Raw genomic sequence first — 17,610 nt, 5'->3', positions numbered from 1 at the left:
GCTTGCGTGCGTGTGTGCGTGTGTGTGTGTGTGTGTGTGCATGTTGTCCAATTCAGGAAAAGGCCTTTTGGCTGAAAGCTTAATTGTTTAGTAGTTTTTTGTATTGTGTCTGTCTGCAACTCAACATCTCTGATGAATGGTGAGTAGCAATCTATCTGTTTCATACTATTATCATTATTCTATTCTGGATTTTTCATTGTTTGAACTGAACAACCACTCTTTCCTTCTCATCTCGTCCAGTAAGTCTCCCCTGACCCCTGGGTTCCCCATTTCCTGAAACTCACTATTCTCTTTCCTTCACCCCTTTTCCTTCGCCTCCCACCTTCTGCCTGGAGAAGGAGCCACTGGCTCTGAAAGCTCGCAAATTTGAGTACTTTTGTACATGTTTTTTTCTGCCGTCACTTGGTGAGTAGATTTTCTATGTAGCCAATTACATTATATTTTTGAAAACTGATCATTTTCATTCATGAGGAATAAAGTTAGAAAGAACAAGAGAAATCAGACTTTGAAGATGCATTCTTCTTAAGTAAGCAGAATGCTACAGAATATTTAAATCCCAAACTGATATCTTTACCTAGAATCTTACCAGAACGTTGAAACACGATTCTGAATATCTCATTCGAGCAACTGGTCTTAGAATTGCCAAAAGTACGAGAGGGTAAGTACCAGTTACAGCTCGACTGGCAAACACTCTTCTGATTTCAACTATTGGTGATTCATACAGACGTTTAAAGTATCTTTTCAAATCGTACTATTCACCAATAAGTCTCTTGATACCAAAAGTATGCAATGCTTTTGTAGGGGGACAGAATGACTTCATTAAGGTAAGTTTGAAATAAGAATACAATTTTTAAGTATATTTTATTTTTGTTGACCAGCCCAAAGTAACACACATGAGAAGCTAAGACCAAAATTGAACACAATTCAACCTCATTGACAACAGCTTGCCGACTGTCCTTTTTCAGACCACGATCTTTGCGTACATTACTTTTGTCATCCCACAGCTCGGTTGTAGATGACTTGCATTTATGAAATTCATAGTTATCTTGTTTGCCTGCTTTCCATTGTTGTATATATAATACTCACAACAACACAAACAACAACAACAACAACAACAACAACAACGAACTCCGGCAAACCCCTCGCGCGTATGTTGGCAAATACCTGCGACATCAGTAATACTGCCTGACCATATCTCTAAAATGTTTTGTATTACTGCCACATTATAGCAATGTTGACAGCAATTCTATTTGATCCAAATATTGCATAAAATGTGGCCAGTGCAACCGTGTCCTCGCACAAAATCTTCACTGTTAAACTAAGGAACCAGTGGCAGTATTACTCGATTGACATTTCTGGAAGCTTCCCGACAGCTGTATACCAATTTCTAGTGTGAATACACTGTAAAGACACGTGTGTCAGCTCTCGGTGCTTTCGTGCATACACGCTCTTCTGATACATAACTGAAGCTCAGATTAGCTCATGATATCAGTTACATGCAAACAAAATATTCAATAAAGGTGACTACCACATTCTCTTTTTCAATTTCAATAATTTGGGGTCAGATTAGCTCATGAAATCAATTCTTCAATAATCATTACTAAAGTGGAATGAGTCTGAATGAAGCACAGACCCCATCTTGGTGCCACACTACAAATTTTCCATATTGTCTACCTGGGCAGCCAATTCTAACCCATAATAGATACTTTAGTGCCCACACTGGTACTAAGTACAATTTCTTACTTTAGAGCTTTATCTCCTAATGCTGCAACCAACTTTCTGTTTATTTCACTGGCATTTTTTACCTTAAAAAATACAAAATGTATCTTTGTTGAAGCTCCAATTGCTCAAGATGGTGTGTAATAACACGGTTCACGTTTTACGTCACACTTCAGAGTAGACCGGGAACTGTCTCACAGGCATGTCCGATGTGAACTGACTGGGCACGGCCCGTGCTGCCCGAGTTGTTGTTGTTAGTGTTGTTGTTCCGCTGGCAGAGGTCGCGGCCGAATTCTCGCGTGCCCTCCGGTGGTCGGGACTCTATCTGCGGCAACTACCGCCCGTGACGCGCCGTGCCGATGTGCGCTTCCCGCAACCTTTCTGGTGGCTACTGCACTCCTCCTCCTTCGGGGGGTGAAGCCACTGTGATCCACTGCATCGGAAGGTGGAGTGTCTTGCAGGAGTGATGGCCGCCACGTACATCAGAAGGCTGGAGTCGAGGGGATCTGCTAACCCTCGAGCCGGAACCTTCGAATACGGCTGGAAATGACCCACACGAAGAGGCCCCCGTCGTCCCATTACCGGAACCCGGGACGGAACGGGAGACAGGCCGTCAAACTCTGGATCCTGGTCCACCCTGGGAGGGGCAAGACCCAGTGGCAGGAACGATGGGGAAGGGACAACCACAGGTGAACCAGCTCCCTGAGAAACCGGGCCTGCGAGGGGGGCCGGCTCACGCTGGGGCATCACTAACGATGGTCATGCCGGTGCTGGAGCTACTGGAGGCTGCCAAGGCTGAGAGTCATCGCAGTGCGGCCGAATCACAGGGGGGGAGGGGTGGTAGCGTCCCCTGAGAAACCAACACAGGTGTCGGCAATGAGGAAGCCGGTGCTCGAGGAGTCGGAGGGTGGGTGCCCAAACGTGGACGTAGCTGATTTTGGTGACGACATACCTCCAGGTCCCCCATCTGCAAGGTATAGAGCTGGCGGCCATTTAGGCGCAGGACCACCGCTGGTATCCAATGTGGATTGCGACCAAACCCACGTGCCCAGACCGACATACCTGGTGGAAAGCCGGGTACTCCGTTTTGCGAAGACTGGCGAGGATCAAGCCGAAGGAGGTGCAGCAGAGTCCGAGGTTGGCGCACGTGGAGGAGCTCTGCGGGGCTGCGTTCTTCCGTAGGTGTGGTCCGGTAAGCCGTCAGGAAAAACGTCAACGGCGCCTCCGCAGGAAATTCGTGCACATACTTTTTCATCTGTGTCTTATATGTGCGCACCATGCGCTCGGCTTCCCCGTTCGATTGTGTATGAAAGGGGGAGAGAGCAAACGTGCTGAATACTGAAGCGCCTACAAAAAGCCTGGAAGGTCTGCGACATAAACTGAGGTCCACTGTCAGAGACCAGGGTGACTGGCAGACCTTCCACAGAAAAGATTTTTGCTAGTGCCTGGATTACAACCTCTGAAGTGGTTGAGGAGCAGCGAACCAAATATGGAAATCGGGAATAAGCATCAATGACAGTGAGCCAAAAGCCATTGAGAAACGGTCCTGCAAAATCGATGTGAACACATTCCCATGCCTGGGTTGCACGCGGCCATGAAGAGAACCCTGACCTGGGAGATGCCTGTTGGCTCGCACACTGGGAACAGGCGACCACCAAGTGCTCAATTTCTCTGCCAATACCGGGCCAGTACACGTGTCTGCGAGCCAAGGTTTTAGTACGGGAAACACCCCAGTGCCCCTCATGTAATAACGTGAGGATTTCCCTTTGCAAACTTGCAGGAACAACCACGCAAGGAGCTGTATCATCGGTAGTCAGAAGGAGAACTCCTTCCAAGACGAAGAGGCGGTCTTGTAGAACAAAATAATTACGAAGAGGGTCCGAGGCCCGGCCTGGAGGTCGGTATGACAACCCCTACTGAATGACACGACCTACTTGCCGGAGAACAAGGTCAGCTGCCTTTTCCCTGGTGACTCGAGAACTAGTGATCGGGAAGCCATCAACTACTTGGCGGGACGCCACATCCAAATGAAAACACATGATCTCCTCTCGATCAAACTTAGGATCCGGGCCCACCGGAAGACGGGAAAGAGCGTCTGAGTTGGCATGCTGTCCGGTAGCATGAAAATGAATGTCATAATGGTACTTAGAGAGGAACAAGGCCCAGCGCTGTAGTCTGTGGGCCACCCTATTCGGAATCTGAGAGGCGGGGCCAAATAACGATATTAACGTCAGTGGTTAGCTGAAACTTCATGCCATACAAGAAAGGGTGAAACTTGGTAACAGTGTAGACAATGGCCAAAGCCTCTTTTTCCTCCTGGGAGTAATGGGCCTGTGCAGGACTAAGAATTTTAGACGCAAACGCCAGTGGCTGCTCGGAGCCATCCGCGTTGCGATGGGCCAGGACCGCCCCCACCCCATACTGCGAAGCATCTGTAGCCAGGATCATCGGATTATGGGGGTCAAAAGTAGCCAAACATGGCGCTGACGTGAGGATGCCTTTCAATGAGGTGAATGCTCGCTCGCATGCAGACGACCAATCAAAAGGAACACCCTTGCGCAGAAGGCAGTACAGGGGGCGTGCGATGGTGGAAGCCCTGGGAATGAACCGGTGGTAATAGGCAATCTTGCCTAAAAAAGCTTGTAACACCTTCAGCAAAGTGGGCCGCTGAAGGTCGACGATACCTTGGACCAAACTTCCTAGCGGCTGGACGCCGTGCTGAGAGATTGTGTAGCCCACATACTCAATGGACGGTTGGAAGAAGTTTGACTTACGCAGGTTGCAATGCAAGCCCACGGGCTTGAATTTGAGAAAGAGGGTGCGAAGGTTGTGCAAGTGTTCTTTCGTGCTGCGGCCCGTGACAATTATGTCGTCCAGGTAATTAATACAATGAGGGATTGTCGACGTTACGTGCTTAACATAATGATGGAATATCACCGGGGCACTGGATATTCCGAAGGCCAACCGATGGTATTGGTAAAGGCAAACGGGGTGTTGACAACCGCCTGCCGTTTGGAGTCCTCATCAAGAGGTATCTGATGATAAGCCTCCGGAAGATCAATTTTCGAAAAATATTGGCCTCCCACTACGGCAGAGAACAATTCATCAGCTCGAGGCAAAGGATAGGTGTCCACCACCAATTGGGAATTAATGGTGACCTTGAAATCGCCACAAAGACGTAATTTTCCCGAGGGTTTCCAGACAATAACGAGGGGCGAAGCCCACTCACTAGAAGAAATGGGAACAACGACCCCTAGGGCTGTCAGCCAGTCTAGCTCTTCTTGTACCTGAGGGCGGAGAGCCAAGCGGATCTGCCTCGCACCTAGAACACGCGGGCGAGCAGACGTCTTCAATGTTAAGTGAGCTTCAAAGTCTGAAACACACCCCAGGCCCTCCTCAAAGATATCCAGAAAGTCCGAGATCAAAGATTCTAATGATTGATAGGGAATGTCTTCGGAAACCAACTGTATGGTGTCAGTGATGGAAAACCCGAAAGCCTGAAAAGCATCCAAGCCAAAAAGGTTAGTGGAGCTCGCATCACTGACAGCAATAAAAGTAATAGGCCGAGTTACTGATTTATAAGTCACGTCGGTAGTGAATTGACCCAGTAGGGGAATGAACTGTTTACCATAACCGCGGAGACGCCGGTAAACTGGCGCCAACAGGGGTGACCCAAGGTCGGAGTAAGTTTGTGCATTCAACAAAGAAACTGCAGCGCCTGTATTGACTTGCAGTTGTAATCGGCGCGATCAAACTGACACCTCGATAAAGAGTTTGTGGGCCGATGTGTTGAGAGCCTGGCCCGATGAAACTTCCTGAATGTCAACGTCCATGTCCTGTGAAACTGCTTCCTTTGATTCTTTCGAGGCTGAGTGACAGACTTTAGCAATGTGTCCTTTTTATTACATTTGCGACAAACGGCCCAACGCTCGGGGCACACAGACTGATCGTGATGTATATAGCACGATGCACAAGATGGTAAAAGGGGCCGGTGGCCGGAACTCTGTATACGCGCCGTGCGGGAGCGGCCGTAACGGCCAGAATGTACCGCTCGCACGTCGTCCAAAACTGACACAGTGAACGCGGCCGCGTCGCCCTGAACCGCCGCGATGTCGCACCATGCTTCCAACTGTTGTCCGGCGACGTCAGAGACTTCATACAATTGAGCAATGGACACGACTTCCTCGAGGGAAGAGTCTTCTAAACTGCAGGGCCCGTTGCCGGAGCTCCCTATCAGGGGCCGAACGCACAATGACGTCGCGCACCATAACGTGGACATACGACTCTCGCGACTGCTCCGTGACAAAATGACACTTGCAACTAATACCGTGCACGGTAGCAGCCCACGCCTGGTAAGACTGATGGGGCTGCTACTTGCATTGATAGAACTCCACCCTAGCCACCACAACATGCATGTGGCGGCGATAATATGAAGACAGTAGTGAACACAATGCGTCAAAAGACAAGGACGAGGGTTCCTGCAACGGCGCTAGCTGCCGCAAAACTTGATACAGCGAGGGAGAAATCAAAAACAAGAAAAGAGCATGACATACCGCCGCATCGGCAACATGAAACGACTGGAAATGCTACCAAAGGCGATGTTCATACACGTCCCAATCCTCCGCCGTCTCGCCATAAGGGGGAAAGGTAGGAGGGAACGGCGCTGGAGCAGACGGCGTGGAGAGCAACGCCGGAAGCACTTGTTTCATGGTGGCCATGAGCTCTGTCTGCTGCTCAACCAAAACCCACACTAAATCCTCCATGCCGCAGATAAGCTGCGAAACTGGAACGACACAACACGCGAAGGAGGTCGCTACTCGTCACCAATTTTGTAATAACACGGTTCACGTTTTACATCGCACTTCAGAGTAGACCGGAAACTGTCTCATAGGCATGCCCAATGTGAACTGACTGGGCACAGCCCGTGCTGCCTGAGTTGTTGCTGTTGCTGTTCCGCTGGCAGAGGTCGCGGCCGAATTCTCGCATGCCCTCTGGTGGACGAACTCTATTTGCGGCAACTACCGTCCGTGACGCGCCATGCCAATGTGCGCCTCCCACAATCTTTCTGGTGGCTACTGCATGGTGCATCATCTTGGATTTTGTACTCTAGCAGAATTACATATAGGGACAGGATGGCAAAACTGACGTGGGAGAAACTACAGACACACATGACCAGTCTATGAGAAAGAGCATGAAGTTATTCCATATTTTTACTTTCTATGATTGCCCCTTATAAGCAGTTTATTTCCCTCATAAGTGCTTCATTCCTTCACAAAAGAAGTGCTTAAAATATTAATGGCCACTTACACAACCTTTATAGTGCAGAAGAGTCCACAGATAACATCCATTATCCCCACTCTGGTGCTGCACACTGCACTGAAAAGCGCATCAAAGTGCATACAGTGGCATGCAAATACTGCCAATTGCAGCTGAAACATTCAAGAAATCTACAGCTGCACACTTCACAACTCCAGCAGTGCACTGATGACATGATTTTGAGGAGAGTGAAGACTGAACACTGCAACTCAGTGAAAATAACAAAAAAAAAAAAAAAAAAAATTGCTCTGAGCACTATGGAACGCAACTTCTGAGATCATTAGTCCCCTAGAACTTAGAACTAGTTAAACCTAACCAACCTAAGGACATCACACACGCCCATGCCAGAGGCAGGATTCGAACCTGCAGCAGTAGCGGTCTCGCGGCTCCAGACTGCAGCGCCTAGAACCGCACAACAGTGAAAATAACACACAAGTGTTTTAATTAAACAACATGGACTGAAGGTATGTCTTTTTGACATCAGAGGTAAACATTTCCATGACAGGAAGAAAAGTGACACAGCACTAAACAAAATATGCTGCAAATTGAGCAACTATATGCCACAGACAAAGTGGACAAAATTAAAGAGAAAAGTAAGAACTTTGCATTCACACTACTACCAACAGCGAGCACACTTACATAAAAACAGTACGGTTATTTGGCTGACTTTGATTCACCAGTGGCACGGAAGCTCACTTCTTAGAATAAGTAACTGCTTTTCTCATCACACTGTTCTGCTATGTTAATTTCTGTTGCACAAGGCCCAGATGGGCTTGATAATTACTCTCAGTAATCCTTAATTAAGCTGGAAAGGGGAATTCATCCTACAAAACAAACTGTTTCTGACAATATGTCATGCTTCCCCTTTGTTCCCATCTGCTGCTCCATTTTTTTCAGCCATAAGTGACAGCTTGGTCTCAGTGTGTGAAGTAACTGATGTGTGCTTTGTAACCCATCGAATCACACTCGGATTTTTCCCTTTCGCATCAGTGTTTGCTTTGTTGCACCCTTTAAGTGACATGTAAATGGGCACTAAGTTTTCTTGTCAGTGAATTACACAAATAGTCACAAATCGGTGGCTGGTTGTGTTATTCACCAACAACTGTTAATAGCCACAGAGTTCACAAGTTCCAGCATGGATAAAATACCACACAGCATTCTGTTAAGGTTATTCCAACCATATGCATATATAGTCATTTTGATTTCCCTACCACCTGATGTAGTATTTATACAATTATAAACTTTAACGTCCATCAACATAATACAAAAATTTTGTAAAAAATTGCTATCAACATACTATCACATAGCTTTCTATATCAAAAACTGTCATACTTACAGTGATTTGATGCCACTGGCTGGCAGAACTTCCTAGGAGAATATCACTATTAAGTGCCACCATCGTTGCTGCATTTGAGCTATTCAGTTCCAAAAACTCTTCCGAAATTCCTGTTCGTAACAGAAGTAGACATTTTATAATGACATACTTTGATAGTTGCAATTGAACAATCACATCTTAAGAGACACACGCACAATGGTTGCCTGTTTCCGTACACAACTATCAACAAAAATTGAGTCTTTGCTGAGACCAGGAAAAGTTGCTCATTAATGGAACGGAACCCATTACAATTTGAGGATACAGAACGACGCACAAAGAGAAGATGCATACATTATTGAACAATCACAGCATATTCTCTTTTCTTTATGGTGTTGGCAGGAAAGGACTCGAGAAGGCTGGACAATAGGCTTCTGACATACATTTGAGAGGAGTGGGCACATGATCAGGAGAGGAGGGACAAGAGATGATCCAGTTGGAGAGGGTTGGAGGGCAGAGGATGGACTAGTGGGCTGAGGGAGGTAAGTGTACGGGCTGGGGAGGGAGGGGGGAAATGCACGGCCAGGGGGGAAGGAGAGTGCACGGCCAGGGGCGGAGACGAGTGCAGGGGAGGCGAGTGCACGGGCCGGGGGAGGAGGCGAGTGCATCGGCTGGGGGGAGGCGAGAGTGCAGGCCGTTGGGGGCGAGTGTTCAGGCTGTTGAAGGTGAGTTTGCGGGCTGGGATAGGTGAACAGTGTGCCAGGCAGGAGGGAGGGTGGGTTAGAGTGAGCCTGGGGATGGCAGCAGGCGAAAGGGCAGGACATGAAGGAGACAAGGAGGTTGGATAGACTTTAGAGAGAGGTGAAGATATGAGCCAGATGGGAAGTGAGAGGATAGGGCAGCGAGAGGGAGGGGAAGGTGGGCCGATGCCAGGGTTGTAGGTGAGAGGATGGGGAGGAGCATAGACCAGGTGAGGGGATGGGGCAGGGAGCAGACAATATGATCAGAGGGAGCAGGTTCGACAGGGGGCAGGTGGCAGACAGGACGGAGGGTGATGCGAGTGGTGGGCCGTACGGGGGAAGGCAGCTGGCGGGACGGGGCAGGCAGTGGGGAGGGGTGAGTTTACAGGTGGGTTACCGAGGGCAGTGTACGGGTGGGATGGAGAGGGCAGTGTACGGATGGGATGGAGAGATGAGTGTACGGGCTGGATGGCATGCGGAGAATGTATGGTCGCGACGAGGGGAGGTGAGTGTTCAGACGCGATGAGGGGAGGGGAGTGTACAAACGCGACGAGGGGAGGGGAGTGTACAGACGCGACGAGGGGAGGGGAGTGTACAGACGCGACGAGGGGAGGGGAGTGTACAGTCACGACAAGTGGAGGGGAGTGTACAGACACAATGAGAGGAGGGTAGTGTACAGACACAATGAGGGGAGGGGAGTGTATGGACATGACGAGGGGAGGTCAGGGGAGTGAACAGATGCTACGAGGGGAGGAACCTGTACAGACACGATGAGGGGAGGTGAGTTGTCGAGTGCTGAGGCGAGTGTACGACTGCTGAGGCGAGAGTACGGACATGATGAGGGGAGGTGAGTGTACGAGCGCCGAGTCGAGTGTATGGATGCGATGAGGGGAGGGGAGTGTACGAGCGTCTAGATGAGTGTACGAGCATCGAGGCGAGTGTACAGATGCGATGAGAGGAAGGGAGTGTACGACTGCCGAGGCGAGTGTACGGATGCGATGAGGGGATGGGAGTGTACAATTGCTGAGGTGAGTGTACGGACGCGATGAGGGGACGGGAGCGTACGAGCGCCAAGGCGAGTGTATGGACAGGGTGTACGAGTGCCGAGGCGAGTGTACGGACAGGACGAGGGGAGGGGATGGGAGGGGAGTGTAGGAGCACCGAGGCGAGTTACGGACACATCTAGGAGAGGGGAGTGTACGGGCACTGAGGCGAAAGTGCGGATATGACAATGGGGGGGGGGGGGGGGCGGCGGTAGAGTACGAGCGCCGAGGCAAATGTACAGGCACCGAGGCGAGGGTACAGACAGGACAAGGGGAGGGGAGTGTAGGAGTGCCGAGGCGAGTGTACGGCCAGGACAGTGGGAGAGGAGTGTACGAGCACAGAGGCGAGTTACGGAGAGAGGAATGTACGAGCACCAATGCAAAAATACGGACATGACGAAGGGGAGGGGGGGTAGAGAGGAGAGTACGAGCGCCGAGGTGAGTGTACGAGCGAGGAGGTAAGTGTACGAGCGTCGAGGCGAGTGTATGCACACGACAACGGGAGGGGAGTGGACAAGTGCCTAGGTGAGTGGACGGATGGGACAAGTGGAGTGTATGGGCGTGACGAGGGGAGTGCACGGACGGGACGAGAGGCGTGCACAGATGTGACGAGGGAAGACAACGGACGTGACAAGGAGAGTGCATGGATACAATGAGGGGAGTGCATGGATATGACGAGGGGAGTGTGAAGATGGGATGATGGGGATAAAATATATGGCATGTCATTGAGCAAATTATATTTATAATTTTTTTCTAAATTACATGGATAACAATACATTTGTATTATTAAATGTAGTCAATTGTTGGAAGATGAGACGTCGTTTGATCCTCATTGTTTTTGTGTTCTCTTCGACAAAGGCTGGACTGATGCAGCTCTCCATTCTACTCTATTATGTGTGCAAGCCTCCATCTCTGAATAAGTACTGCAACATAAATCCTTCTGAATAAGTACTGCAACATAAATCCTTCTGAATAAGCTTACTATATTCATCTTTTGGTCTCCTCCTAAAATTTTTACCCTCCATACTTCCCCTTCAATACTAAATTGGTGATCCCTTATTGTCTCAGAATGTGTCCTATCAACCAATCCCTTCTTTTACCAAAGTTGTGACACAACTTTCTTTCCTGCTCAATTCCTTTCTGTACCTCCTCACTATACTCTGGTCATCATAAGAATAAAGCTGACGTAAACATTACATCATGTATTATTCTGTGTTTGCTTGAATTTAATTGGATTTCATTACATGTGGACAGCACTGGCCAGCCAACAGTTCAACTAACCTACAGGATTGAGAAGTTGCAGTAAAAGTTATAAAAAGAGACAAGTAAAGAAAAAACATAGCTTCAAATGTCATTCAATTTTTGAAAAAAATTAAATAATATTCAGCGAAACTGCAGTACTACCTTGCGCTTCTCAGGGGATCAGACGGAAAGCATAAATGCCTTCATGCCGACCTAACATAGTATTCTAATTACGAACAAGAGTGATGAAAACTCCTAACTTAAACATAGGATAGTTCTTCTGAGTGAGGTATATGGGATGCAAAAGCATACTGCACGGATTTCACTATACTGTTGAATACCAAAGCCACTGAAGGTATCAATTACAGTTAGTTGTCGTAATCTCTTAGTTCCTTCCCTACATGAATCTAGGAAATACATTTCAGTTCTGGACCCATCATCTGCTTATGTTGATAACGAACCCAACTAGGTGCCACATTTTCTCCTTTCTATGTTCCACCAGTGTTCAGCAGTGACATGCATTCGTTAGTTCCATTATGTCTGGCAGCTTAACAGTCTGATTGTTTCTCTGGCCAAATCCCTTAAATAGGCTACAGATCAGTGCGGTTGGGTTCATATTCTAATGGTACAGTGAAAAAGTAAAAAATGCTGCTTTTGTATGCTGTGAAAATGATTGTTTTTCACATTTCTGCGACACTTATATACAACTGTGGTATAAGTATTTGGTTTTTCATTTTTGCCTTACAAATTAAACAGTTATGTTTCCTTTATTTAAGCAACCTTCAGTCTTTCATAAAATATCAATAATTAAGAATTTATATTTGAAATGATAACAAATTTTGTGTGCAATATGTAACTAGAAATACGAAGGCATGCATCATTCATAAAAAGGATGACAAATTTTACAATTATGAGATTTAGGTATTTCAAATTGAATGAGAAAAGATTATCTCTGTAAATTTATTAAAAACATTAAGAACTACATATTTCTTGGCACTTTTTAACCATGTTCCACACATGTGTTTCACTATGGAACAGGAAGCAGCCTCAGCCATTTTCATACTGCATACGAACAGCGTGACAATCAAAACACAAAAGTGCAGAGGCTGTCTCAGTACACGATTTTTGATATAAAAACTATTTAGCTAAAGCATTATTAAGAAAAATGTTGATGGCTATTACCAGATTTGAGTATCTTAAAGTTTGATTTAATGTAACTTAGTAATAATACATCTAACACGTAAGCAGGACCAATGTCCAAGGTCATAACAACACCAGTGTTCATCTGCTACAACTTCTGGCCAATCATCACACATATGTTTGTTTACATCAGGTTTATTCTTATGGTGATGGAGGATAGTTACATGACATACCAGGTGTACCGGTATGAAATGAGCGTTTTTTTTTTCTTTTTTTTGTGAAAATGAAACACTAATTTTGAACTGAAAAGTAAAAACATTTTATTCAAAGTACTGACCATTGCATTCTATACATTTTGAACACCTTTCTGGCAATTTGTGGACACCATGCCAATAGAAATGTTCGTCTTTTGAAGCAGACCAATCAGACAACCTATTTTCGACTTCTTCGTAGGAACTGAAGTGTTCCTCAGCCAATGCGTGTCCCAGTGATGAAAACAAATCGTAGTCGGGAGGGGTCAAGTCTAGTGAATCAGATGGGGTAGCAGCTCCCAGCCAAGTGTTTTGATTGTATCCTGAATCAGTTTTGCTTTGTGTGCAGGTGCATTGTCATGTAAAAAAATTACTTTGCCATATCTTCTGGCCCAGTCTGGTCTTTTTTCGATCAATGTGTAGTTCAAATTGATCATTTGTTGTCTGTAGCAATTAGTATTCACAGTTTCACCAGGTTTTAGAAGCTCATGATACACGACATCTTTCTGATCACGCCAAACACAGAGCATTGTCCTCTTGCTGAATCGATCTGGTTTTGCAGTCGATGTTGATGGTTGTCCTGGATTAACCCATGATTTTTCCCATTTAGGATTCTTAAAATAGGTCCATTTTTCATCACCAGTAACAATTCGATGCAAAATTGATTTTCTTTCATGTCTTTAAAGCAAAATTTGACAAATGGTTTTTCAGTTTTCCATCTGTCTTTCATTCAATTCATGTGGCACCCTTTTCCACACTTTTTGATCTTTCCCATAGCTTTCAAACGGTCAGAAATTGTTTGTTGTGCAACATTTAGCATTGCTGCCACTTGCTTCTGACTCAAAGCATCATCTTAGCCTAATATTGTTGCAAATCGGTGTCTTCGAACTTTTTTGATGGTCTTCCATGTTCTTCATTTCTTACATCAAAATCATTATTTCTGAGCCGTTGAAACCATCTTTTGCATGTTGCTTTTGATAGAGCATGATCACCATATGCCTCGACAAGCATTCAATGTGACTCTGCAGCACTTTTTTTCAAATTAAAACAAAAAATTAGTGCTTTCCGCAAATCATCACTTTCTGGTACAAAATTTGACATTGTTAAAATGATGAAAACATATGATGATGTTTGTTCCATGACTTAATGTATACTAAATATCTTTGGCAGATGTCATATCAACCAAACAAACAAACAAAAATTAAGGCTCATTTACAACAAATGTTCCCTATTGATACATTTGTATCTTAATGCTCATTTCATACCAGTACACCTAGTCCTCATCTTTTCTTCAGCATTTTTCTGTAGCATCACATCCAAAAGTTTATCTTCTGTTCATGTTGAAACTGTTTATTGTCCATTTTTCACTTGTATACATGGCTCCACTCCATACAAACACCTTCATAAAAAACTTTCTAACACTTAAATCCATATTCAATGTTAACAAATTTATCTTCTTCAAATATGCTTCTGCTGCCATTACCAATCTACATTTTTATCCACTCAACTGACAAGGCTGCTTTCGCAGTGGCCCGGTCTCTGATGGGGTAGGAAAAGCATGACAGGACGGGGGTACGTAGTGTTGGGTGGGTGGATTGGGCAAATCTTGCAACTTGGCCCATCACAGGGATGCAATCCCAGTGGCAAGGGGTTGGAGGTGGCAGTGTCACAGGGATGGACTAGAACGTGTGGAGATTGGGTGGGCAATGGAACACCACTTTTGGAGGCAGCTCCTGATTTGTAAAGAGAGAAAGAGAGAGAGAGAGAGAGAGAGAGAGAGAGAGAGAGAGAGAGAGAGAGAGTGAGAGTGAGAGAGAGAGAGAGAGAGGAAGTTACAGTATTCGGGGCAGCAGGTGGGGAGGAGGGGAGGGTGTTTGAAATTTAAACTTCTTAAAACATAATTTTAATGCTTTCATGTGCTCTGAAAAGGTTGAATACTACTTCTGTACTGATGCCACTACATATAAAGTGCTGTTAAGAGGGATGGGGAGGATCTTGGGAAGGATGTCCCTCACTTTAGATCATGGTGAGACCCATTCTCCTTGTCAAGGTTTTGCTTATGTCTTATCATTTCCTGAAATGAGGGATGTCCTACCCAAGGGACCCCCACCCCTCGTACAGTGGTATTCCATCACCCACTCAACCTCCATCCCTATGCCACCCATCGTAGTTCATCCCTACGCCATCCACACAGAACTCCTTGTCACAGGGTAAGATCTGGCCAATCCACCTACCAAGAACTTCCTGCTCCAGCCCTGTCACAGGCCCATACTACCAAATCAGAGGCCAAGTCACCTGTGAAAGCAGCCACATCATATACCAACTCTGCTGCAAATACTGCACTGCCTGTTACATCAGAATGAGTAATGACCAGGTGTCCAGAAGGGCAAATTGTCTCTGTCAAGCTGTTACTGAGAACAAAGCTGACCACCCAGTGCCTCAATTTGAATGGCTGCTTCATAACCTGAGCCCTCTGGATCCTTTTCTCCACCGCCACGTCCTCTGAACTAAACAGAGAACAGTTATACTCGCAACATGTCCTACACTGACATAATTGTCCCATAACCTAATGTCTTGAACTTCCTCCATCCAACAATATCCTCTTCTCTGTCCTGTCATCATCTCCCGATTCACATCACTTTTGATGTATGTCACTCCCCGCTGGCTCCAACAACTGTTCATCACCCCTCCGTCCTGTATTTCTAGCCACAAAAGAGACTGTGTCCCTCCGAGCTGCCAGCCAACCAACCAAACCGCTCTCAGTGCCTCCGTCTCCTCCCTCCCTCCACCCACTCCACCCTAGCCCACCTGATGAAAAGCAACACTGGCACTGTCTGACAAGAAGGCACCCGGTAAGTAGTGTGTGAGTGTGTGTGAGTGTGTGTGTGCGTGTGTGCATGTGTAAACTATAGCTCGAAAAAGGATTGCCCTGAAAGCTAGCAGTTTCCTTTCTTTTCTTTGTGCACCTATTGCTGTGCTGTCTCAACAAGACACAGCCAGGGCAAAAGCATCACAGGTGCACAGATGCAAACTGGTGCCAGTGCCATATAGACTCCCCACTCGGTCGGGTTCCACCAGCGCCACGGGTGGCGCTGAGGATGAAGATATCGACTTTGCCTCAGCAAATTGCCAGCTGAGTACAATCTGCCAATGACCATACGACAATGGACAGGAGACTACTCAGAAGACAGAAGAGCAGGTCTCGCCTACTCAGTTATACATAATCGTCCACAGCTGACTTAGACAAGAACGTCATTTAGTGAACTCTAGAAATGAACACACACTTGTTGTATACTGCATTTGCTATGTACTGTGAAGTTTACCTATGATTATTTGCACTTAACCGTTAAGGGCCTTTTTTGTGTTATATTACAAGCAGTGTTGCAGAATTCAATGTTCAATAAATCACAAAGATAAGTAAACCTGTTTAACTCATTTGTGTGACTTTGTTACTAATCTGTTGGAGTGTTGTAGAACTTCCATTCTCCTATCTTGTTACCTGACCCTGGGGCACAGCTGTATCACAGTGGCAGGGAGAAATTGTGGTCTACTACAACACAAGCAGTTTCACAAACTCGGCCTACCATAACTACAGTGGCAACTTGGCCTCCACAGCAGTAGTGACGAGACCTTTACAAAACTGGCGACAAAGTGGCAGCTTCAGAAGCTAGAAGCAGTGGCGTGACTTTTGCTTCGAATTTAAAGTGTTCTTATTTGCCTTGTTTCTCCTAATCCAACACTGCACATTTGTGATATTTTTTTGTTCTAGTTGTGGTAGCACTTCATTTATGAAACAACTTTTGCTTTTGTGTCATTGCTATAGTCTAACTAGTTACAATGTCAACCTCACCCACTACCCAACCACAATTTATAATTCATTATCCCGTGATGCTACCGTCCTTATGCCTGCACCGACTCTGGCTCCAAATCCAAAAAATCTGCCAATTGTATCTGTTTCTACCGAATCATTGCCTAATGTGGATGTACAGTCGCTGCAGAAACTTAATGCGTTCCTTCGATTTCAGATGCAGTCACTTCACAAGCTGACCTAAATCATAACACAATTCATCACATAACAAGCGACACATCAAACAGTAAGCTTCTGTGTCACAATTCCTGCCACCATATCACGCCTTTGACGCAGACGCAGAAGACTGGATGGATTATATTGTACAATAGAAGGGCCCCTTAGCAGCCTACCAAATATCAGGTATTGTGATGCAGGCTTTCTTCCTTCCCATCGCTGGTGTATCAGTGTAGAGGACTTCTACAAAACTCTTCCCTACACCATGGCCTGAAGACATCCCCCATGAGACAGTCAGTGCGTTAAACGAATACTATGAAGAGCATAGCAACATTGCAGCTGCAGAGGTTTTAGTATTTTCATTTAAAAAAGCGATCAGGAAAAACATACCGTCAGTGAGTGAATGAATTACAAGGCTCAACGCAGAAATGCAAGTTCTGTGGGGAATGTGGACAGTATTACAGTGACTCAATGATCAGGGGTGTAATCACACAGAATGTGTCAGACAACAGAATCAGGGAACAGATTGTGAAATAGTAGTAGTAGTTTATTCATCCAGAGACAATGTACATTGAATGGATTTCGTCAAAAAATACAAGTCAGTATAAACTTGAAAACTTAATAAAACATGGAATAATATAGATAGAGAGGTAAAAATTGGCACACATGCTCTTGGAATTACATGGGATTTTTTTTTTTTTTGGGGGGGGGGGGTGGGGGGGGAGGTTTCACAAAACATCCGACAGATGGTGCTGAACAGCAAAACGTCACTGACTGCGCATGACACATGACAATCGTGTTACAGAATCGCATCATACCCAGC

At 46.0% G+C, this 17,610-nt stretch overlaps 1 protein-coding gene across 4 annotated transcripts in view; it reads right to left on the bottom strand.

The window, feature by feature from the left end:
- LOC126291565 (nuclear RNA export factor 1-like) overlaps positions 1 to 17,610 on the bottom strand; it is a 199,749-nt gene that overhangs the window by 135,135 nt on the left and 47,004 nt on the right. For all 4 annotated transcript variants that reach the window (XM_049985085.1, XM_049985086.1, XM_049985087.1 and 1 more), the window contains one exon: positions 8,372 to 8,481. In XM_049985085.1, the coding sequence (XP_049841042.1) occupies positions 8,372 to 8,481 (110 nt within the window). The remainder of the gene's footprint in view (positions 1 to 8,371; positions 8,482 to 17,610) is intronic.

The sequence above is a fragment of the Schistocerca gregaria genome, chromosome 9, assembly GCF_023897955.1.
Source record: "Schistocerca gregaria isolate iqSchGreg1 chromosome 9, iqSchGreg1.2, whole genome shotgun sequence".
NCBI classification, from domain to species: domain Eukaryota; kingdom Metazoa; phylum Arthropoda; class Insecta; order Orthoptera; family Acrididae; genus Schistocerca; species Schistocerca gregaria.
The sequence above is the reverse complement of the archived record's forward strand: the minus strand, read 5'-3'. Positions and strand labels throughout refer to the sequence as shown.